At 36.7% G+C, this 25,360-nt stretch overlaps 1 protein-coding gene across 32 annotated transcripts in view; it reads right to left on the bottom strand.

The window, feature by feature from the left end:
• Positions 1-25,360, bottom strand: part of gphn (gephyrin) — a 334,022-nt gene that overhangs the window by 83,299 nt on the left and 225,363 nt on the right. For 11 of the 32 annotated variants that reach the window (XM_062968004.1, XM_062968007.1, XM_062968014.1 and 8 more), the window contains 3 exons: positions 15,780-15,836; positions 13,290-13,361; positions 6,500-6,541 (listed from right to left, as the gene is read on the bottom strand). The exons of 7 other annotated variants lie outside the window; for them this stretch is intronic. In XM_062968004.1, coding sequence (XP_062824074.1) covers positions 6,500-6,541; positions 13,290-13,361; positions 15,780-15,836 — 171 coding nt within the window. The remainder of the gene's footprint in view (positions 1-6,499; positions 6,542-13,289; positions 13,362-15,779; positions 15,837-25,360) is intronic. 14 more of the 32 variants (XM_062968016.1, XM_062968022.1, XM_062968025.1 and 11 more) reach the window with 3 other exon arrangements.

Below are 25,360 nucleotides of genomic sequence, written 5' to 3'. Positions count from 1 at the left end.
TTCTACTGTATATTTATAATCTTATATTATCTGCTTAGAACTGGATTATATGAGGCTCCTTCCACACAGCTGTATAAAATGCACACTGAAGTGGATTATATGGCAGTGTGGACTCAAGATAATCCAGTTCAAAGCAGATAATATAAGATTATAAATGGGTAATATAGCCATGTGGAAGGGCCTTGAGTCTACACTGCCATATAATCCAGTTCAAATCAGATAATCTGTATTTTATAGGCAGTGTGGAAGAGGCCTGATTGAAAAGGTCCTGTGCGCCATTAAATGGTTGAGTGGGTTGCTAGGAGACAAAGTGGGCGGCACTTAGCCTTCTAACTGGAAGCAATGGGAAAGAAACAGTTATTCCTCTTCCTGTAATTAGGACTTTATTTTTCTTGGTTTTTTTAAATGTAAAAACACAGTCCGGATGACCATGTCTTTTGTGGCCAAATTTGGTGTGTTTTGTTTGTGTACTTTTGTTGTTTAAGTTAAGGGAAAAACTATCAGAATCTATATATATAAAAGAGTGATGGCATCAGGGCAGTGGACAAAACAACAAAAGTACAGGCCCCGCAACCTCGAAATTTGACAACACAACCCATCATCCATGCCTCCAGGTTGATACAACAAAAAGAAAAGAAAAATAAAGTCCTAATTAGAGGGAGAGCAATAATTTTTTTATCCAATTGCTGCCAGTTTAGAGGGCTAATCTCTGCCCACTTGGTTGCCTAGCAACCAGCCAAGGGACAGCCAGGCTTCAGTTAGGGGACAGGCAGATTTAGGCCTCACTTAGGCTTCTTCCACAGATTATCTGATTTTAACTGGATTATATGGCAGTGTAGACTCAAGGCCCTTCTACACAGCTCTATAACCCATTTATAATCTTACATTATCTGCTTTGCACTGGATTATCTTGACTCCACACTGCCATATAATCCACTTCAGTGTGCATTTTATACAGCTGTGAAGAAAGGGCCTCATATAATCCAGTTCTAAGCAGATAATTTAAGATTATCAATATACAGTAGAGTCTCACTTATCCAACATAAACAGGCCGGCAGGATAAGTGAATATGTTGGATAATAAGAAGGGATTCAGGAAAAGCCGATTAAACATCAAATTAGGTAATCGTTTTACAAATTAAGCACCAAAACATCATGTTATACAACAAATTTGACAGAAAAAGTAGTTCCATGCGCAGTAATGCTATGTAGTAATTACAGTAGAGTCTCACTTATCCAACACTCGCTTATCCAATGTTCTGGATTATCCAATGCATTTTTGTAGTCAATGTTTTCAATATATTGTGATATTTTGGTGCTAAATTCATAAATACAGTAATTACTACATAGCATTACTGTGTATTGAACTACTTTTTCTGCCAAATTTGTTGTCTAAGATGATATTTTGGTGCTTCATTTGTAAAATCATAACCTAATTTGATGTTTAAAAGGCTTATCCTTAATGCCTCATTATCCAACATATTCGCTTATCCAACGTTCTGCCGGCCCGTTTATGTTGGATAAGTGAGACTCTACTGTACTGTATTTACAAATTTACCACTACAATATCACAATGAATTTAAAACACTGACTACAAAAACATTGATTATGAAGAGGCAGACTGCGTTGGATAATCCAGAACATTATATACGTGAGTGTTGGATAAGTGAGATTCTACTTTAATATGAAATAATTACTGGGATAGAATAATGCAGAACAATATAATCTCTAAAACCAGGACAGTAAATAAACAGGGGAATTTCACACAGGAAACAATCAGGGCCAGCTAACACCTCCCAACAAAGTATTCCCATCATCAAAGTCTGGCAAATCCTCTGTTTTCTCAGGGCCACAGACAGTAGAAGCACATAAAATATGGCAAACAACACCACTCTGAAAACAAGGGAATTCCAGACAGGAAACAATCAGGGCCAGCTAACACCTCCTAACAAAAAATTCACTCAGGGAGGAAGCAGCCAGGCTTTAAAGTTGCAAGGCCATTACATCCTAATCATTTTTCCTAATTGCAGCATTCATACTTGCCTCCAACAGACAAAAAAAACCAATCAGAAATATTGTATATTCACAACCTTTAGGAAATAATATCCCCTGATGGCACAGCGTGTTAAAGCGCTGAGCTGCTGAACTTCTGGACTGAAAGGCTGCAGGTTTGAATTGGGGGAGCGGAGAGCCCCCACTGTTAGCCCCAGCTTCTGCCAACCCAGAAGTTCAAAAACATGCAAATGTGAGTGCATCAATAGGTACTGCTCTGGCGGGAAGGTAACGCCTCTCTATGCAGTCATCCCACATGACCTTGGAGGAGTCTATGGACAACGCTGGCTCTTTGGCTTAGAAATGGAGATGAGCACCAACACTCTGAGTCAGACATGACTGGACTTAATGTCAGGGGAAAGCGTTTACCCTTTACCTTAACTACCACCAGTTCCTCAATACTTTATTTCCCATACCACCATATTTTGCCACAGCAACGCGTGGCCGGGCACAGCTAGTGTTTTATATATATATAGATATATACAGCTAGTATTCTGGATAATCTAAAATTCAGCTGAATCTCTGTATTAATACCCCATGTATTTGCACATTGTTCTTGTGGTGCTAGTCAGATTCTGTTTATCATACAGGGCATGTCATGTGTGATTTTTCCCTGTTCATAACCAGTTTGTGGTATTCAGAACACTTCCTGTATTCACTAATGTACATCACAAAAGGCAAAAATTGGCAGAATATGTCACAGAGATCTTAGAAGATCCTAGGATTTGTCCTAGGCTGGGATGTGGCGCAGGCTGGAAAGCAAGCCAGGTGCAACAAATCACTCTGACCAAGAGGTCATGAGTTCGAGGCCAGCCTGTGCCTGTGTCTTGTCTCTGTCTCTGTTCTATGTTATGGTATTGAATGTTTGCCTTTATGTGTGCAATGTGATCCACCCTGAGTTCCCTTCAGGGTGAGAAGGGCGGAATATAAATGTTGTAAATAAATAAATAAATTGAGGCGCCTTCTACACTGCCATATAAAATCTAGATTATCTGCTTTGAACTGGATTATATGGCAGCATATACTCATATAATCCAGTTCTAAACAGATAATGTGGATTATCTACTTTGATCATCTGGATTATATGGCAGTGTAGAAGAGGTCTGAGTTTCTAGAACAAAGGTGGGAAAACTATGTCTTAGAGAGCAGAACTGATCACAGAGAATGTTTGTGGTCTCTATGGCCAATATATTGCCACCAAATACCCTCAAGGATGTGTGAGGGGATCATTTGTCACACATTGGGAAGTTGTGTCCTATTTTAGGCCTGGGGGAGAAATTTTTTCCCTCTCAGGATGCAATTACACAGTAGAATTAATGAAGTTTGACACCCCTTTAAATGCCATAGCGCAAAGTTATGAAACTATGGGATTTGTTGTTTGGTGAGGCACCAACACTCTGGCAGAGATTAAAAACTTGTACTTGTTCCATAGCACTGAGTCATGGCAGTTAAAATGATGTCAATCTGCATTAATTCTAAGGTATATATGTACACTTAGTCTCTCCTGCTCCAAAAATAGCAGGAGGAGGCTAAAACACAGTGGAAATGTCCCCATGGGTCTAGAGGAATTGGGGGGCATTTGGCGGTAAAAAGGTTCACCCTCCTCTGTTGGTGGCATGACAGCGATGTCACCTTCTAGCCACAACAGTTGTCAGCTGCTGGTCATGAATAAATTTTCTACCTTGTCTAACACAGTTGGAAAACTAACTCAGATTGAGGAGCAGCACAGAGCACTGCCACAATTGGCCCCCACATCCCAAATTGTTTGTAACTTTTAGATTTCTGAATATATTTTTTTAAAAAAATAAAAAAATAAACATATTTTGCTACCTCCCCCCTTCATTTTCTAGACCCCCGGGTTGTATGCATGTGTGTGATTTTAAAACTTGTCATCTATTTTAACCCCAGAAATTTGGGAAAAGGTCCCTTCTCACCCTGAAATAGTTGGCCCTGGCATGTGACAAAATTACCCTTTCACAGGACACGAGAAAAAAAAATCAGTATTTTTTCTTAAATTCTAAAAACCAGTAGGCTGTACTTTGTTCATCTCTTTGAAATTATGTATATATCTGTGTGTTCACACATGCATGAATACACACACATTGAGTTTCATTCCTTGATAGTATTTTTTTGTTTTGACTGGTAAAGATACACCAAAAAGGGGAAAAAAAGAAAGCATTTGAATTTTTTTGTGTGGCAGGAGCGACTTGAGAAACTGTAAGTCGCTTCTTGTGTGAGAGAATTTGCTGTCTGAAAAGATGTTACCCTGGGGACACCCGGATCTTTTTTGATGTTTTTACCATCCTTGTGGGAGGCTTCTCTCATGTCCTCGCATGGAGCTGGAGCTGATAGAGGGAGCTCATCCGCGTTCTCTTCGGGTTGGATTTGAACCGGCAACCTTCAGGTCAGCAACCCAACCTTCAAGTCATCAGTCCTGCCAGGACAAGGGTTTAACCCAATGCGCTACTGAGGGCTCCTAGCATTTGAATGAAAAGCCACAAGCATGAAAGAACCTTAAGAATGAAAGAACTTTCTTGGAAACATGAGGATACAGGAAACACTGGATGGCCCTATTAGTCCTCATAATGAAACAGTCTTCCCCACAAGAAATGAAATTAGCTCATCAACTATGGCTTTTAATTTTGAACTGGCTGGGATGACAATAGTTGACAACAAATCTCTGGCTTCTTAAAGAAAAATAAAGAAAGCTTGATGCTGTGTGTATGATGGGGAAGGGGGAGTTAAAATCTTATCTGAGTAAGTTCTCAAACTGCCTTTTGGATTATTATAATTTATAAACAATGGCATAAAAAGATTCTCTGAATACTACAATGTATTGAATACTGTGAACATTGCATGCATTTTTCAGATAAAGAATCCACAATATGTTATCAGTGTTCAGAAAATCATTAGTAAATTGTCTTCCTCTATGAAATTTTGGATATCACGCATATCAGGCATGTTTTAGTGTTTGGAAGAAAGATCGATGGGACCTCCCATATCAGTGCTGGGACCTGGCTGCACATTTCAGTTCTAGAACAGGATAGACATGCTGCTACTTTCCTCATGCACAGCACTGCAGCAGTTTGTTATGGACATTCAATACGATGCCATAGCATCATTGGTGCACCAGTGCTGGGGCAACATTGCTCCTCTGTTTGTAAGCATGTTAAGGAATGATGGAAGTATAGCATCATTTGCCAGGCACCAAATGCTGCTTTAGCTTCAGGGATCAAAATCACTATTTACACATCTCTTTTGAAATGGGGGAAAAACATAGCCATTGCCACAAACATTAGAGTTAGTAGTATTTGAACTACAAGTCCAGATTTTGCTCACATCTCAAACTGCAGCCTATTTTCTCCCACTGATATATTTACATCTATTGCTAACACTAACCTGATCAATCCCTTCCCATATAACTTCATAGATATCTGAATAAGGCATATTTGAATAAGTCTACCTGTCACCACAATAGACAACAGCTAGGCCTGCTGACACTGTTGGTTGCACTGCAACAAATTTGGCCATTTTATTTTCTAGTACAGTTATCCAGTAGACCTTTTCTGTGAAGCCCATTTTTAGAAAATAAGTAAACGTGGTTATAGGTACTAAATAAATTGGTGAATAACTGTGACATTTATTAGGATGTGGCTAGGTGCATTACAATATGTTAGCAGCAGCACATCTAGCATGGATAGAATAGGAGACCTGAACACAATGGATAGTTTCTTTTGTTCACAAAGCTGCATACAAAACGCCTCTGCACATACAGGGTGGGTGGTGGTAGAGCATGTATACCATAGCTATTATGTTCAGATGGTGCTTCAATAGCAAGCATGCATGACCAATTTCTTAGTCCAATTTTGCACAGAACAAATATTATACCTAAGGCCTTTTTCAATCATTTCTTAAAGGAACAGATAGATAATAAATCTTCAGTCATGTTCCTAAAAGGTTTATCTGGGAAATCTGACCGAGCAAGGCTACATTACAGTGAACAAGGGATTTAGCTTTGAAGATATATATCCTCAAAGCAATTCATACATGAAAAATACAATTATTAATCTTTGTACATTATCAATTTCTGAATGGTTCTCCTATCACCAGACCTTCTGGGTAACATAGAGTTTTAAAGCTGTACTGCACTTTATGTTTCTGTGTATTCATGACACAATTTGATTACAAATAAATTGTTAAAGGCAATGCTGAATAAAGTCATGGTGCTAAGGAATAAATGGTTGGTTGGTATTACACTAGGTGGTTTCAAACTGCTATGGTGCTACTAAACCATGCTGTACATTATTCAATGGTGAGCATGCAGAGTCAATTCCACAAACTTATTTTTCCTCACTTTCTGCATGGTGCAAGACCAAAATAAATAAATAAATAAATAAAAGGGTGATGAGTGAGTATTTTGACTTTGACAGAACACGTGCAAAGTATACCTCAGAAACACTATAGGTGGATGAGCACGAAGGGAGCCGAGCCTGGTTGTGCAGCGGGGAAAAGAAAACACTGTTAAAAAAGAAATGGTGGAACAGTAAGGGTCTCAGAAGGTTTTCTATTTAGGTGGTTCCAGCACTGAGATAGAGTGGAGGATTCATTTCATCCCTAAACCAGATTATTTCATATGCAAATATTTTCTATATTAGGCCATGTAAGATAGAAGTTTAAAAACAAGCATTAAAGGAGTTCAGCGACAGATGAACAAATATTTCTGAACGATGATTGAATTTTAAGTTTTCAAAATAAACACCATGAATATGAACTTTTTAGAAGGCAGAATACGGATATTTAAAACTCAATGTTGAATTCCATAGATAAGCTTGGGCTCCGCAAAAATACAGAAGTGTTAAATAATATTGAGCTTCCAGTTTGTATTAATAAAAAAGCATTCTTTTGGAGTGACTTATTATTTTGATCTGCTCAGAAATCCATGATATTACTAAAAATTGTAGGAGATCCTTCACGTTCTCATCTTGAATATTAGTAATCTCAGTATGGGAAAATAATGGTAAGTTTACAATTAATTAAATTAAATTCTATAGTATGATCATAAGCATGTTATGCAAAGGTAAATTCTATTCAATTCAGTGAAATCCACCGCTCGACAAGTATGCTTATGGTCACTTGTCTAAGTTGTTCATAAACTATTCAATGTAAGTTTCAAAAAAAATCTTACTCTACTCATAGAAGACCCCAAGGATGTAAAGCTGAGATGCATTAGGAAAAAAATACTGTAGATGCCATTCAGTTTATGCTTGCATATCTTATGGTTATTGTATAGAGAGAAATTCATCATCTCCCTCTTGCAATGATTGTCCTGTGTAGGACTCACCCTACTCTTGTGTGGGCCTCCTGTGTGACCATTTAGTTGCTGGTGAAGAGTGGAGGAGGGGGGTTGGACAAGTATCTAGATGTCCTGGGATCCTCTCGAGGTTCCAGAGGATAACACCATCCTTCTGAGTTTGACTGTAAGAATATAGCCTTTCAGATACTCTTTGCTTTCTTTTGGCCACTAAACAGCTGTAGATGGGGTGACTCCCACAAAAGGAAAGTGAATCCTGTAGGAAGTGATACATCACCACAATTCAGCCTGGTTAGAATATTATGATACATCTCTCAATACAGGATCTCAGTCTGTCTGTCCTATTCATTGGGGTTGTCTCACCTGTGCTTCAGCTCACTGACTTAAAACATCTATATTGTTCAATATGCTGACTTCATTCATTGATAGCTTTATCCCCAAAAGCTGGAAATACTTTGATCCCTGATGTATGTTTTATGCATACTTCCTTAAGAACATAATAAATGCTTGTTAGAACATAATAAGATTCATGTAGTTCATCATACTTTTTACAAGATTTCGTCAATCAAGTATTACTGGAAAATTACTAGCAATTTGGGCCATGTAGGCATACTATAGCTGCCTTTAAAATAGTATAGAAGTGTAAGCTCTATGTATGTTTGATCATATTATCCCAATACTGCATTAGTTTCTTTGATTATCAGTTTCTGAGGGTGGTTTGGACTGCTGGTACTAAGTCTTTAATAGTTTTGAACCACATACAGTCACAGAACTCTTCCCAGATGCTAAGACTGTCCTCAAATGCCCTACTTTCAGTCTTGTTACTATGTTGAGAGACACTTAGAAAAGGGCATTTTCAGTGGTGACTGTACACTTGTAAAATTATTTCCAACTCATCTATTTGACTGCCCTGTAGACAATTTTTACATTGCAACACTTTTTATTGATTTTATGGATTGCACTACATATACAATGCTATCTGATTTTCTTTTTTAATTATACATCACTATTTTTGCTGTTATTCAACTTCTGAACACTTGCCCTAAAAAACAAGCTAGAAATAACTATAAGAACGGTATTTCAAAATAAATAAATTATAACTACTTGATAAAAGAATAAGCATTACTTTTTCTGTGTGTCTTAATAAGTTATAAAAATGAAAGCTTGTTTAATAACTTGCTTTTGTTTCATAAATCCAATATCATTTTATACACATTTCATAGTTTCTGTCATATTTATTTAAACGTAATGCTTTAATCATTTAATTGGCTAAACAGCAGATGGGTAACAACCCAAAATGCTTAAGTTAACAGTCATAGCAGAAAATATACTTAATTATAAACCATGATACAGTACTGTAGATAATATTAAATACTATGTTCTTAGAAAATGGAGAAGTTTCAGGTGTGTTCTTTGTGTAGAAAGATAAAAGGTATGTAGCCAAGCAATTCTCAGGATAAAGAGTAGACCATACAGAATTATCATTTTCACATTGAGAGACTGGCTTCATATAAGCAGTTTAAGACTTGGTGGCCAAAGATATCAAGGAAAATACAATGTATATGGTGCAATTCAGGGCTGGGAAAGAACAATATATGGAAGTACAACCACAGAGCCAATTTCCTTGAGCCGTCCTCCTGGCATAAGAATGGGGCAACCCACACCGTCCTTATGCTGGGGGAGGGCATGGCACACAGTGGCTGAGAGCACTCCAGAGGGTTCTCAGCTGCTATGTGCCTTCCTCCCCCATCTTTTTGGCATAAGGACACAGTGGGCATCTGTGTCCTTCTGCAAGAGGACAGGGAAAATGAAGAGGGCTTGAGGTAAGCACCCAGGGGGCCGCATCCAGCCTCTAGGCCTTAGTCTGCCCATGCCTGTTGTAAACAGTTGGGGTGCTTCCTATTTGGAAATTGCTGCAGCAATTCACACTGCTCTCCTGGGTTCAGGCAGCCCAGAGACAGTGGATGGCACTTTCCCTCTCCTTTTAGTGACCACAAGACACAAAACTGTAAACTAACCAGAGCAACAAAACAATTGAGGAAGGGAGCAATTTCTCTTTCCCCCCTCTCCTCTCAGTGCTTTGTCACTCCTCCTACAATCCGTTCAAGTGCCGAGCAATCACAACCATCTGTTTTGTGTGCAGTGGTGACCAGAATGACAGGGGGGAGTCCAGCATCATCAAACCGGTTCTGATGCTGCTGGGCCATGTTGATGCCATCCAGCTACTGGGCTGACTCGTTGCCACATACTGCAGACACCACTGGACCCTGAACTGGCTCAGCAGCTGGCTGTATGGACTTTGGAAGTGCTGATCCAGAGTACTCCACTTTGGGTCAGCATCACTATTTCTGGCACTTGTAGATAGCCTCTTAATTTCAATACAAAAGAAAATGGATATACAAAACGTAACAGATCAATGCTATTTAGATTGGCAGACCTAGTGCCGGAATCCATCATTGTAGTAAGTTGAGAGATAAATGGAACCAAAGCAGATCTATGTGTGTCAACCAAATGAGTCATTGAATCAATAATCTTACAGAAACACTGATTTTACAAGTTCTCATCAATTCAGTGGGTTAACCTCCATTGGGTCTAACAAATGGATTAAGATATCTTTGGCAACATACATGTTAAAAATATATTCTCGAATATATAAATGTTACACATACTAAGTAATCACTGAAATAATGCCATGGATTCATTATGTGCAAATCTATTATATAAATATTTAACTTATTTGATTGAATGTTGAGATATAAAATAGCAATCAGCTTAAACTGCTTACATCTTAGACTTTAGTATGAAATGTATTTAATCATCCTGTTACTAAAAATGTAATGTACTGTTTAGGAAGATGCACCTTGTACTTTACACAAAACTAGGAATAAGAATTGGATATGTAATATGATAAAAAAATCTCACATTCAAGAAGGATGCCTATTTAATGTAGTATTGAAATGCTGCAAGTATCAGATTAACTTCTTGGACTTTTAATTTATTTTTCAGTTTTCATAAATATTACTGGAAAGAATATACTGAAAAAGGAGATAATGGAAATTCATTCTTGATGTTTATGGACTCAGGTCATTCTGACAGTGGATTTCAATTTTGAATTAACAGAAAGGCACATAATTATGAAGCAGCTTTAGTTTTTTATTTATCATAATAATTATCAGACCAGACTCTTAAAGCTCAATTAAACTGTCCTCCTGTATTAAATTTCAACAACAAGGTTAACAAACAGGTAAATTAATTTCAAATCTCATCTATAATAATTTAGTAAATACTAAATGATTTTTGGGACTGATAGCATACATATTACTTTTCCTTTCATACCATAGCTCAAGTCACAAGCAAAATATTTTGTGTTCACTTTCTAAGTGGCATCTTAAGTAGGTCCCTATCACCACATGGTTATTTGTAAAATCTGTAAATCTCTTGCAACTTCCTTCACTTAATAAAACAGGGGCAGGGAACGTGTGGCCCTGTAGATGTTTGAATACAGCAGTATCTACGTTGACAAGAGGTGAGGAGCTCTGAATCTGAACACCATAACACCATAACGGTTCCTCTACTACTGCTATACAATTGTATGGTTTTAAATTTTGTAGCATGAAAGAAAACAATTTGAGTACCTCAACCGAGAACTATCACATCAATGTATGAATAGTTTATGTAAAAATTACAACTTTTACAACTCTGCCAAACAATTCTGGGAAGATTCAGGGTTGGAACAACTGCCCAAAATCAGGCTCGATATATGTATTTTCTGTTTGTGAATGGACACTGAAACATGGAAATGTGTAATAGCCTCACATTTACTTCATAAAATGAGTTGATTCAAAAAAACAGAGGCTGTTTGGATACTGCCCGTCCTGCAACTGATACCATTTCTTTATTCTGTTTTTACAAAAAATATAGATGACTTCACATACATTGAAGGCATGCAGTGGGAAAAGGAAATTATTCCTTTCACTTCCATTGGACTACAGCTGATAGAAAAAGATACCCAGAGTGGTATGTTTGCACTCTAATTTTATCCACACAAACAGTTCCGATTTAGGACAAATGAGGCCCTGTGCTAGTTAAGTTATGAGGCCCCTTACTTCAGGCTTGCCAGGTGTCCTGGGTTTTAAGGGACAGTCTCTTTTATTTTGACAATGTCCCACGTCCCGGACAGGAGGCGAAGAGGGGGTGGAGGGATGTCAATTCTCAAAGAAGAGGAGAAAGAGGAGGAGCTCGGGTAAGGGTGGGATGGGAAAGGGATCTGGCCCTCATTGCTGAAGTCTTAGATCCCCCCCCCTCGCAAGTCTCCCTCCGGCTGGGCTGGGTATCCTTTGTTTTGAAGAGCCCTGAAATATGTAAGCCCAGTAGGCCTACACTGCCTGCTTTGTGGCACACTTCCATAGACTATCAACTCTATCATTAAGTCTGGATTCGCTCCGAAACAAAATGCCTTCAAATTTAGAATTGCACCACACCAGCAAAATCAATTGTAATTTTTTTTGGCAGGAAGACTGCCCCTCCTGGCCAATGGGGTCCTGTGCTTCAGCACACCTAAACACAATAGTAAACCTGGCACTGCCCACAAATCATGAGATAAGAGAATGAAAAAACTGTATGTGAAAATATCTGAATTTAGTAGCGTTTCCTTTCAATAACATTATCAGTTGGATTTTGTATCAAATTTGTGGTACAGTGATCCATTAACTGATAAAAGGTATGTGACTCTCACTGTAAAGTGATAGGGGAGATGTATAATCTAAGATACAGCTTGTCTACAACACATTTTTATCCCCTTTTCAGAACATGGTGTATTTTTCACATTGCAAATGTCATGTTAATTAGGATCCCAACTAGATTATATGTTTGATGTGTAGTTTGCCACTGCACAGTAGGCTTTTCTTTAACAAGAAAAAATGATTGCTGGGGTGAAAGAACAGGACCACTGTGTGCGGTGAAGAGACTTTTGCCTCCACTGTAGTCCCAATTGGAATTTACCCTGTCCTTTGTGATTCCTATGCTCTGAATTAGGGGAAAACCACATATTGCATGTATTTGTATGCTTCTATTCTTTAATAGCTTATTGCCTATCTGACTGAAAAACAAGTCTATTTCACATTGGACATATCACAAGAAGACATGACTCATTGGAAAATATGAAATGACTGGTGGAAATGAGAGCAGGAAAAAGAAGGGGAGTGCACTACAAGTGAACTGGTTTAATGAAGGAAGCCACATCCTTGAGTTTGCAAGTCCTGAGCGGGATAACTGATGATTGGGCCCTTGGAAGTCATTCACTCATACGCTCTATATAAAAAAATTGAAGTGGACTTGATGCAAACAACAGTGGAGGAAAGCCTGACTGAATCCTTTTGCCTGTGTTCGAATGTGCATAACAACATTCTGAAAAATGCTTTCCTGCTTTTAAGCAAACAGATGTACAAAGAAGGGAAAAGAAACATATCTGAACGATACATTTATCTATTCGTTATATACTGCAACTCAAAGAATAAAAAAAAAACGAGTCTCAAAACATAATGTGTACAAGGTGAAATCTAGATCAAAGATATTTAATATTATCTGTGTTTTCCACTAAAGCTACTGTATTACAGAAGGAGATTTGTTTTGTAATTAGGAAGTGATTGCAGGTGATGGGTTTTATTCAGAAAGGAATGTTTTGGGCTGGTGGTAAGTCTACAAATTGTTCAAATTTTGGTAAAACATTATACATACTACCATGTTTACATTAAACTTATTAATTCCCCCAATGATTGTTGGCATGAAACTTCAACTAGAAAAAGAAGAGGAGGGGAAAGGAAAGAAAGAGGAGAAAAAGGATGACAATGACAGGATAAACCAATTGTATTGTGTGTTACCAGCCAACAGAATATTTTAAAAAAACAAATCACCGAGTGAAATCGTACATTTACTCGGAGAGAGCATCCTTTCACATTTCCTTCTAGGTGATCTCTGAGCTCCTCCAGCTTTCGATGGAGCTACATATAAACATCAGAAAATGAATTGAAAAAGCAACCTGGTCTCTTTCATGTTCTTTGTTTCAATTGTTTTAAGATAAAAAAGGGTAAGATTATAGTGTAAGACATTTTTCACTGCCTTCTTAATACAGTATATCTAACATTTTTACAATACAAATATATAATCCACAAACTCCAACAAGAAAAAAACCTATCTTTTACCCAAATTGTAATCCCCCCCCCAATATTTAATTCATGCTGTAAAGCAGGCATGGGCAAACTTCAGCCCTCTGGGTGTTTTGGACGTCAACTCCCACAATTTCTGGCCTCAAGTCCCTTCCTTTCCCCCCTCAGCCACTTAAGCTTAAGAGGCTGAGGGGAAAAAGGAAGGGGCCTGAGGCCAGGAATTGTGGGAGTTGACGTCCAAACACCCAGAATGCTGAAGTTTGCTCATGCCTGCTGTAAAGTGTAACTTGGCTTGGATCTTAAGATAACGGAGTGGAAGCTAACAAAAGGAAAGTTAACCATTCCATCCTCCCTGCTGCAACTCTGCCCCTGAAAAGACTCATAGGGGAATGGTCCACAAGGAGATTGCTGGAGGAGGATAGAATCATCAAAATTGAGCAGAAATGTTTGTGAATACTCTGTTTTTGGCTAATCCCTTCCCCCATATCTGCTCTTCAACCATTTGCTCAGAAAGAACCCTGAGGTTGCTGAGAGCGCTCAGACAGATGCAGAAGGAGAAAGATCCTAAACTTTCCTTCTGTTCAATATCGTCCATTCACTTATAAGTCACTGAGTTCAAAAGGACTATATTTATTAAACTATGCATTTCAAAAAGTTGCATACATCTTATGGTGAAGAGGAACTCCTTTTAGCAATACAGATTGATAGCAAATTCAGCGGCATCCCCTACCCAGGACATATTTCATATTTATTTTTCCTTTATAATGGATTGAAACTTGTACTGTCACAATGTATCACTCAACTGTAATACAATTACAGGCAGAATAACTAAGCCTCACAGAAAGACAGTGAGGAATTCAGTAGGGGGGTTTCAGTATCATTGGCATAAACATAAAAGAAAACTTTTTTCTATTATGAAACCAATTGTTTGGAATCGTATATGGGAAATAGGTGCACAATGACACTTTCCATGTTCCCCTTGTTTATGCTCACTTTCACACAAAGCAGCTACATATATCAATAATAAGAGAAAAAAGAGGATGGCTTGTCCTGGAATAAAAGTGACACACGCACACACATACACACAAATAAAATAATTATTTTTTTAAAAACTGAGAAGGCGGGATTGGCAAGGAAAAGGCAGAAAACAAAAGGAATCAAGATCTATGTGGTGCAAAAGGGAACTGAAGTGAAAAAAAATACAGCAAAGATTAGAAGTGAGAGGCCACAATTACTGCTACATATTTACTGTGTAAGTTACGTGATGCCACATATTTTACTGTTTTGGTATAGTAGACTGTATTTGAAGGGATAGATTAAAGTCTCATTCAAACATGACAGACTACAGGAAATGGTCCCTGGCCTAGACAGCTGACTGGTTTGGATAAAACTGACATGGGCAAACTTTGGCCTTCCTGGTGTTTTGGACTTCGTCACAATTCCTAACAGCCCTAGGCTGTTATAAATTGTGGGAGTTGAAGTTCAAAACATCTGGAGGGCCAAAGTTTGCCCATGCCTAGGCTAAAACATTAGACACGTGTACAGTTCTTTGAGTTAATAAAGAAAGCTATAAAGGGGGCTGCTATTGATTTCTAACAGTGCATTTATTTAGAAAAATCTCACAAATCTTTTGTTTTCTTGTCCCTCTCTAAGTTCTTTTGGAAATGTAAACATAATAAATTCAGTTGATTATTTACCTATGCAATATTTTAAAGAATAAAGTGAAATCTGAGAGGACTACAAAAAAAAATAAATAATTTGTTTGAAACGAGAAAATAATGTTTTTATGTAAATTCTTTCAAACGCCACTTAAAGCCAAATATTTGTACCCTTAATCCTATTTTAAGAAATGAAAATAAGCCATCTTTAGAACAATTAACTATGTTTGAGTAGACCATGCTTCAGATTTCTTGTCTATGTAGCAAAAAGATAAATTCACACTACACTACCATCTGTCAGAGAAATATTAATAATTATAGGCACCTTAAGGTATAAATCTATTCAGAATAAGTGGAAACATTCAGAGCCAATCACTCGGCAACTTGCTTTCAGCTAACTGCATTATGGTGGCACTTGTGTAGCACAGAAACAAACAAAGTGTGATCCAACGGTGATAAAAACACTGAACTAAAAACAATGAAATGGTGAAAAATGTAAAAGCCCCACCCATTGCCTCCCCTCCCCACTCCCTCCCAAAGAAAAGTGTAGGCTATAGAAGAAAACTTGCAAAATAAAAGTTAGAAACATATTTACTTTGAGGGATCCAACTCTACTAGCAACTCCTTTGCTTTCATCCGGGCGTCTAATTTGCTACAATGGGGGGAAGATGGGTAAAAAAGACAGAAGAATAAAGAAAAAAGTGAACTTAAAAAAATTTCCACACAGTCAGTTAGCAGTGCATGCAAGACATTAATTTCTGACACACTTCTAGGGAACAAGGACACAGACTCTCATTTCTGGATCACATCATGATTAGTTTTCTGAATTCTTCTCTTTGTTATATCAAAGATACGGCACTGAAAGCATGTTTTTTACAGTAGAGGTACCACAGTACATTCTCCTAATATGGACCCGCTTCATTAAGAATGATGTCTTGACACAAAATTAAGACAGATGTCTCTTCCTTTGGCCAGGTCAACGATATAAATGTGCACTACAGTTAAAAAATATGAAGCACATATATTAGAGACATGTATTAAAAACTGAACTCTCAGGTCACCGGTGATAACTGTTGGAATTATATACAGATGCCCCATGTGAGAAAAACTCATCATAACTGTCCCTGACCATAGTTGCCAATTAAATAATTTTGCTGCCCAGCCAGAAAATTTTAATGCCATACCAACAGCATCTTAACAGTAGCCAAGACATGTCTTAGATCTGATTTCAATACTATGTATCCTGCTTTTAATTTTCCTTGCTTACATCAAGATAAATCTGTGCTGTGTAAAAAGAACAAAGAAACAGTTCTGCTTATCAAGCTTGCATACTGCTAGGAAGAAAGTCTAAGAGTACACTGCTAAAGCTTATACTATACTACAACACAGGATCTGTATTTTATCATTTTGGTTTTGCTAAGCACCATAAATCAACCTAGGAAACAGAATTGTGTCCAAAGATTTGTATGTATTGGATATGCCAGAAGTCCAGATGACGTAGATTTTGAACCAGGCAGAGAATGAGAAAAAACTCCTACTTGAAGGAGAAAGATAACAAATAAAATAGTTTCTGACTGATATCGTAATTGTGACAGCTTTATCTTAAAGTCTAAGAGATTTTGGCAGCATAAAAAATTCCAATTAACTGAAATTGAAATTAACATTATTTTTTAATGAGTAAAAGGTTGACCCAGTCAGGTAGTTGCTTTTATTTTCTAATAATACATAATTAGCTGTGGACTCTGGTCTTCCAATATAACAATGTAATATGGATTTTTTCAGAACCCTTAAACCTGTGCCTTAATTCCTCATGTTTAAAACTGGAATATTGTACAAATGTTCCAGTTAAAAATTAGTACTATGTGGATAAGTGGAAGCAGATAAAAGAGAAAATGAGTATAATACAGAAGTTAAAAGGGTTACTGTATTATTTTGCTTTCAAAAAAATTTCAGACGGTATGTTTGTTAAGTGCCTAGATACAGAAATTAAGAAAGCCATAAAAGGGAACATGAAAGTCAAGTAATAACCTATAACAAACAATTTAGCATAGTATCCTGGAATAATAAAAAATAGGACTGTAAAGCAAAGAAAGGGGGTAAGATCTGGGAAAGGGGTAAAGAGATCAGAGCTAACAGGAAAAAGCAATGAACACGAAATGAAGTTTAAATACATATCTCCATGCAAGGGCAGAGAATGTTATTCATTTATGTTATTGTTTGCCACTTACCTGATAATACACACTATTGCTGGGACATATTTCCAAGTAGAGTAGCATGTTAGCCTCATATTTTTTATTTGAAAGTGACATTAAATCAGTTTGGAGGCACAATGCAACAGTAAATATAAAAATCTCTGTAATCATAAAGTACTAAAAGATTATATTAAAATTCTTTCTCTATTGATAACAGCAAATATAAGTACAAAAAAGGTCGAACATTGTGAAAGCCACCCACTGCATAGCTATCACCCTCCTCCCACCAGACTCAAATCAAGGAAGGGCTTCATGAGAACCACCACTTCTCTTGATGTTCCTCCAGCAATAGCAAGGGTGTCCCTCTGGACAGCTAAACCTGGCAATTCTAACTGGATGACCCCCCAAGAGGGTCTTCCTCCAGGGGCAAACCAAGAATGGGCAACTTGGAAGTCCCTGAACAGACTCAGAAGTGGAGTGGGCAGATCAAAAGACAACTTGGCAAGGTGGCACTACCTGGAGGAATCATCCACCTTGTGTGACTGTGGAGCTGAACAAACAACTCTGCATATGTATGCTTGCCCACAATGCCCTGCCTCATGCACGGAGGAGGAGTTGTTTAAAGCTACAGACAATGCGGTTGCTGTTGCCCGCTTTTGGTCCAAAACTATTTAGTTGCTTGTGATTTCTTCTTTTTTTTAATTTCCATTATTTGAAATGTATTCGTTGTACAATGCTTTTGACACAAAATAAATAAATAAGTACAAAAAACGAGGAGACTTATCGCTAAAAAATGCTTTTTCTTTCTACTGTAGATTTTATTTTCCCCAGCCAAAGGACTATCTGTCCATTTAACCCAGCATGTAAATTTGAAACATCCTACCAACACCTCTTTGATCTCCTAACTATCTGCCTTAGTTAGGTTTAGTTCCCCAAGAGAAGCATTTCCTGCCCTTGTCCCCATACGTAATAATAACAACACTTCTCCTTGCCTAGTTGTAATCTAGTTTTACTTACTGTGACTATCCTTAAGTATCAGACATATTAAATCTACCATCTTCTTTTCATTGCAGTGAGAGACAAAGAAAGAAAAAAAGGAGAGTGGAATTTCCTTAAACTGTGGGCTCTTGCACATATTTGTTCCTTTCTACAGCTCTACAGATTGAACTGAGCCAGAATTAACAATTCTATAATGTATGTGCTCTTAAAGGCTTGTGGTTCACATATAGGCAATACGAGCAGACAATACTGAACAACGGAACTGAAAAAAATAAGCATATTGTTGCTTACCTGTAAGACAGAATCCTTGGCCTTTGATTTGCTACATTGTGTGACATGCATCCAGTCTGCACCAGAAAGCCAGAATAATTTTCTTCTTGAATGTCAGTAGCTTGAATTAGTACAACCCAAATAAGATCCCCTCTTGTCTCTCTGTTCTTTTGAAACTTCTACTAGGATGACTAGTTCTGATAAGGGGAAAGATGGGAATATGAAAGCTATTGATGGGACTACTCAAGAAAAACTACACTGATGGGAATTCAAAGCACTGGCTTGTTGGGAAACAGTGGATAGCCCTCATTTTCACTAGCAGTCTTGAGAAGAATGAAAATAGCACAATTCCAGAAGTCGGCAGAATAATTGACCCTGGAACAAGGAATGCAGATCTTCTATTCTAAACTCCTTTGAAATCTAAAGCAAACACACAATATTTGCCATGCCCTTAAGACTGTATTTTCTTGTAGATCATATTTCCTAAAAATATTTCTCATGGAATGTACACTAATAGAATGTGAGGGAAATATGACTACCCGAATACCAAAATCTACAATGCACAGTAAAATGTAGCATCCAATGCCTTTTCCAGAAAACTTATATTTAGTCTGCAAAAAAGTAAAATACTGATAAACAATGTAAAATGTATTAATAATGTGACATGTAGAAAAGAAAGAGAATGCTTGTGCAGATGAAGAACAATTTTGTTCATGTAGAAGATAATGCAGGGTGTCACAAACTTTAGTGCTATTCATTGAGTTGGGCTTGTTGGAGACAATCCCAAGTAGAATACATTCTGTTCTTCTGCACTATGACAATGTTTGACTACCTTCTTTGTAGCACAACACAGAAAGGCAGAAGACTGTTGACTGGTTGCCTCAGAAGTGTGAGGATGTGGTTGCTCTGTGTTCCTATGTACAATAAAACCATCATAACAGTACAAAAGGTCAAGGAGTGCCAAATGTTTACTTTCGCTAAATGGGAGTTTGTTCTCTTTACCAGGTATCCATTTAGATATATAGGCATTTAGATAGATAGGTACTGGCATATGCATTTAAATGCACATATTACTGAATCAATGCTTTCAGGCACAGCAAGGATGACATCATTTGTTTTGCCATGGTGCACAGGAACGTTTTCATGGCTACAGCACACCAAAATAAAGTATGTCAGTTCATTTCCCATGATAGTGGGATGGATTCCTTTTTTTATTAGCAAACACTTTTAGAACCTGTTTAGTGAACATCACTATCACCATTACCTAAAAGGGATTGAAAATTGGAAAAAAATCAAGATGCACAATAACATGCTGAGAATTCAGATCTCAAATTTATTCTGTGACTCTCACAGTAATTTCTATATCATTTACCAAAGATATGCAACATAAGACCTAATCTATAAGCAGTATGGGTGAAAAATGATTGCAAGGTTAAGCAATAGCACTGTAAAGCAGGAAACTAAGAAGGGAGAGCTGTTGCAGTAGAACTGGTTGATTATGCTTTCACCTCCTAAAATTAATCAGAAGGCAGGTTATTCTCTTCAAGGGCAGCTTATTATAAAGCACATTGAAGTTATCAATCCTAGATATTATAAAAACTTTAATAAGCAGGTCAAGCCCTGAGCCTCAATGAAATGGTTAGGTCTTTTAAGACAAATACATCTAATAAGATTCTGAATCTGTTTAGACTATGAGTGAATTGTGTGTATGCTGAATTGCCTCTGAGAATATCTGTGCAACATGATATGCAAAGTTTGAAAATACTATTTTTCATTTATGGTTTTATATCTAAAAGTTGAAATTAGATTTTGAACCAGCCTCATTTCTAATGCTTCAGATGCCAGCTCTCATAGCAACTTTAAAAAATATTTGTTTTAAATTATATTTATTCAAGAAAACTTAGACTCTAAGCAACAAGCCTACAAAACTAGTGATTAGGAGAAAAATATAATTAGATGAAAACAACAATGTATCAAGATAAATAAAAAGCAATATTGTTAGTCATGTCAAGTTTGAATTACAGAGGGGAAAACAATGTTCCTTCCAACACTATAAAACAGATATAAATTCTGCTGGTTCAGTGTCTGTATAGAATGAAGAGTAAACAGAGAAATATGGAAGCATTTTTAAGCTTGTTTGTGCTTGATATGCCATTAATATCTTGGTATCTACCATGTCACCATGAGCATGCCCAATCTTTTCTGATTTTGAAAGCTAAGCAGGATTGAACCTGGGTTATACTTGTATATGGATGTGCAGCCATCAGGGAATATCTATAATCTTCAGAAAGGGCTAGGAAAGAATTCTGCTTGTCCTTATTTACAGTTACCAAAGCGCGCTAAATATTTAAATTTCTTGACTCAAAAGCATTGGTTTGTGCACCTTAAAAAACAACTGTTTTGTCCCATGATATAGCTTTGAGTAGGTTCTGTTACTCAAGTGCGATATTTCAAAGTGGATTATGGAAAGCCTTCTCTACAGGCTTTAAAGAAGCAATATAGGCAGAATTCAATTAACAAGTCTCTGACAAAGAAGCTTCTTTGGACAAAGTATTTTTATGGACACCCAATACTTTTCCAGTTGGAGATTTTTAGCAATATGATCCTGGGGAGTGTGATGAAGATGAGCTGGAGACTCTCCATGTTGAGTTGCTGGAGCATGTCTAATAATAAACAGTGCAATAAATCTCGAACTGGAAAACCACAGAATTCTATTTTAGCTGGCCCTATGGCAGCCACATGTGCCTGCCTACAATGGGTAAGGTCAACAACAGGTGACTTCAAAATCCTTCACTTAACACCAGGCAGACAAAAACCTAACTATCTTTTAAATATAAGGTGGTATGTATGTGTAGCTACTTTTGCATGGTGTAACACAGAATGGCTTGTACATGATATGGACACAGTTCACAAAGGCATAAACATAATTGGATAGTTTTTAACAATCATATAACCGTAAGCTGTAGAAATTCTTATTGTCATACAGATTTCACACACATTTTAATCATATATAATATAGATAGGCTTAAAAAAATCAAGAAGGAATTTGGACTATGTTGTTGAAAAGTATTAATTTTAACTAACACACATGAAAGGTTTTACTCATAAAAGCAGCAAAAATAATTTTAATTAATAGCAAGTAAATAATACACATGCTAGGTAGCACAGTTTCAGTCTTAATGTCTAGTGCAGTGGTTCTCAACCTGTGGCTCCCCAGGTGTTTTGGCCTACAACACCCAGAAATCCCAGCCAGTTTACCAGCTGTTGGGATTTCTGGGACTTGAAGGCCAAAACATCTGGGGGACCCACAGGTTGAGAATCATTGGTCTAGTGCATTCTTCTTCATTAAGATTGCAAAGTGCTGCCGTGAGCTTTTTTGCCTTTAACTGATTCTCATGTTCTTTATTGTAGCCACAAACTTATTACAGATCTAGAAAGCTACTGGCAGAGTTGCTCAGAAGGACTAATACAAATGATCACCTTTATGAATGTAGACCCACTTGGGGGGGGGGGGGGGACACACTTTGGAAAGAAGAATGGGCAAGAAAAGTGACCATTCAGTAGACAGCCCTTTCTATATACAGCTTACATCACTGGAATTCCTTGCACAGAGTTCTTTTCTACAAACCACTTCTTTCTCTGCTTGTACACAATGGTACAGCTGCTTGTCTGGTCATCTCTTTGTGTCCAGTAAATAATTATGCTGCATGACTAACAAGAAGTCCCTTTTAAAATGTCTGAAATTTTTGACCTAGTTACTGATTTTTATTATCAAACTCCACAAATTAGGATAGCAACAAAATGTGAAATTTAATTTTTTGCAAATTAAATTCCACATCATGTTTGCTGAAATGAGAATTAGATACAGCATTTGGATTAGATAAGTAAGCTATAGTGCAAATATTTAACAGTAAAGAAAAAGGCTTAGTTATAATGAGCATTATTCTTTCTTTTTTCTTAGTTTCACTGAAGTATAGTTATATTGACTTAAAAGTGGTGTAAACAGAAGGGAAAACCAGAATCTTTATTATAAATGATATTTTATTATAACTATGTCCTAGAAAACATTTCTTGATGATAGCTACCACTGTAATATGCAATTTTATTTCAGTGCTCATTTTATTATATTTACATGTATTTTAAGGATGCCTTTTAAAGGCAGTTTCACCCAGTTTAACTTAACATTAGCATCGACTTTTACATGAAAGTTATCTAGTATTTTGTTTTGATCCACATAGGTTGTCTGTATCAATTGCAAAGTGTAGAAAAAGATAATAGAGAGGGAAACCCATGTAAACTGAGCTATAAACAGATACAAGTAGCAGCGATGAACAGTTAATTCTATAATACTGTTCATTAGAAAAACACCTGTCACGGTTGTTAAAATTATTGCTATCTGCTGTTGGCTATATATATTTACATCCTAGTTCATCCTGGATTTTTTCCATGTGATCTTTCATCTATGGGCAATAAGCAGGGATTGCTGCCACTTTGCATGAGTGGCCTTTAAATTACTAATGATGCAATTCCTACTGTAGTATATGAAATATAAAACAAAACTCAATAATTTAGCATAGTGAAATTAACAAGTCAATATACCTAAAAGCAAGCTTATTTCTTTAAATAATGAAGATGAATTCCATCTTTTTATAGCACAGAATTATAAATTGCTAGGAAGGATAAGATTTTGTTAAAAGATAAATGCTATGTGATTTAACTACAAATAGAGTTCTATAATATACAATATGAAAAAATACCAAAAGATGTGATCTTGAAGAAATAGTATAACAAAAATATAAAGTTACATATATTGTGCTATGTGTCAAGAAACAGTTCATTTTCTCAGTTTTTATACTGTAAACAGCTGTACATTGTTGAAATTGAAAGCATTACATTTTACTAAACATCTTTTCTATGAAAAAAGAGCATGAAAGTCTAAAGAAAAGTTCAAACCTTGCTGATATAATAATTTTGTATACATTCAGTCAGCATGTTATTTAAATTTTAATGAACAAAATTGCATTTACAAGAACATGAGACCTATCTATTCGAAGTTCAGCATGAGTTAGAAAGAGGAATATTCTAACACCCCAGAAGTACTTCATAGAATTCACAAGTTCATGATTTCTTTGGGTTACTTCCTTTTACCCCAAACTTAAGCACCGTGTTACAGTGCTGATGCACCTAATGATAATTAAGTACTCGTCAGAGAGAGAGAATAAGTAAGCCCACCAATACCAGGCATTCAGAGTTGAACAGTAATAAGTCTAAACCACTGAGGCTTTCAAAAGAATTAAAAACTTATCCCAGGCTTGTCAGAAGAAACCACTTTTAACCAATGAAGGTTTAGGGTGTATTTTAACGTCTATAATTAATAACTGCTGAGATTTTTGGATCTTGCACTGAAGCCCCTTTATTAACTGCCAATGAAGCAGGGAAACTACAAAAGACACAATATCAATTCACTATGATAAACTATATTATACAAGGAATTCACAGCTCTATCTCAGTAATTTACAAATGTCCAAGACAAATAGTTTTGTGGATATTCAAACCACTACCAGAAAAAGCGTGGGGTGATTTATTCACACCAATTCTAATTTTACATTTTTACAATATGAAAATAGATATTCTTGCACTAAAGACTAAAGATGCTATACCCATTCTCCCACTTTCAAGTCACAGAAGGCAACATTTAATAGCCACTCACTCATTGTTGACTAATCCTACTTGCATTGCACTCTGGCTTGTGCATTTACATATGCATAAGGGTTTTAAACTAGATCAGGATGTATGGCGATGTCATGACAGCTGGCTGCGTATTGTAAAGATATGGGAACTTTCATAAGTGGCTGGTACATGAAAACAGCATATATAGTTGAAGTTAACTGGAAAACTGGAGAGAAGGAAAAATGGGACTCTCAAAATGTGAGGGGCCTCAGTCCAACAATCGTATAAGCTTTATATTTAGACCATCCAAAACTGTGCCCAGGATCCAGTGTCAACTGAACAATGGAAGGAAGTGAGGAACTGAAGAGGTCTGTCTGTTAACAGGCTGTCTAGAACAGTGGTAGAATTTGGCCTAAGATAGTTCTGTATGTGGACTAAATAGTATATATGCATTAGGAAAAAATATATGTTTGATTAAACAAATGGAAAAGCATTCATAAGTTTTAAAAATCCTTGAGAGTAACTATTTTAAACTATTTTGAAACACTCTTGGTTGGTAATATAGTGAGAAATAATATTCGTACAAGACGATTAGGAATAAATTTCTTATTCAACCACCCAATAATTTATCTTATTTGCAGAAATTAATCCCCAGAAATAAAAGGATGGATATTATTTCTCTCTAGAATATGTATACTAGTCTAGAAGGCATCCAAAGTTCTTTTTCAAAACTTTAGTTTCAAGTACTTTCCTTATGGAATCCTCTTTGCCATTAACCACCTGCAAATACACAATTTCAACCTTTCTCTTTGATCTTCTTTTCTTTTAATAATAGTAATTAAAAAATAGAAACACTAACATTATGCTTAAACTTTGCTTCTATAAACATTTTCTACACAGAGAAATTAAGGCACAGACTTCAAGAACTGAGCCTACATCTAGTTCTTACTAATCGTATACATTCACATTTGATAAATCTCTAGGCTTGCTATCAAATGATAGTATCTTTAAGTATGCAAATTCTTTTTCAGGAAATACACAATGA

This window comes from Anolis carolinensis, chromosome 1, assembly GCF_035594765.1.
Source record: "Anolis carolinensis isolate JA03-04 chromosome 1, rAnoCar3.1.pri, whole genome shotgun sequence".
NCBI classification, from domain to species: Eukaryota; Metazoa; Chordata; class Lepidosauria; order Squamata; family Dactyloidae; genus Anolis; species Anolis carolinensis.
The sequence above is the reverse complement of the archived record's forward strand: the minus strand, read 5'-3'. Positions and strand labels throughout refer to the sequence as shown.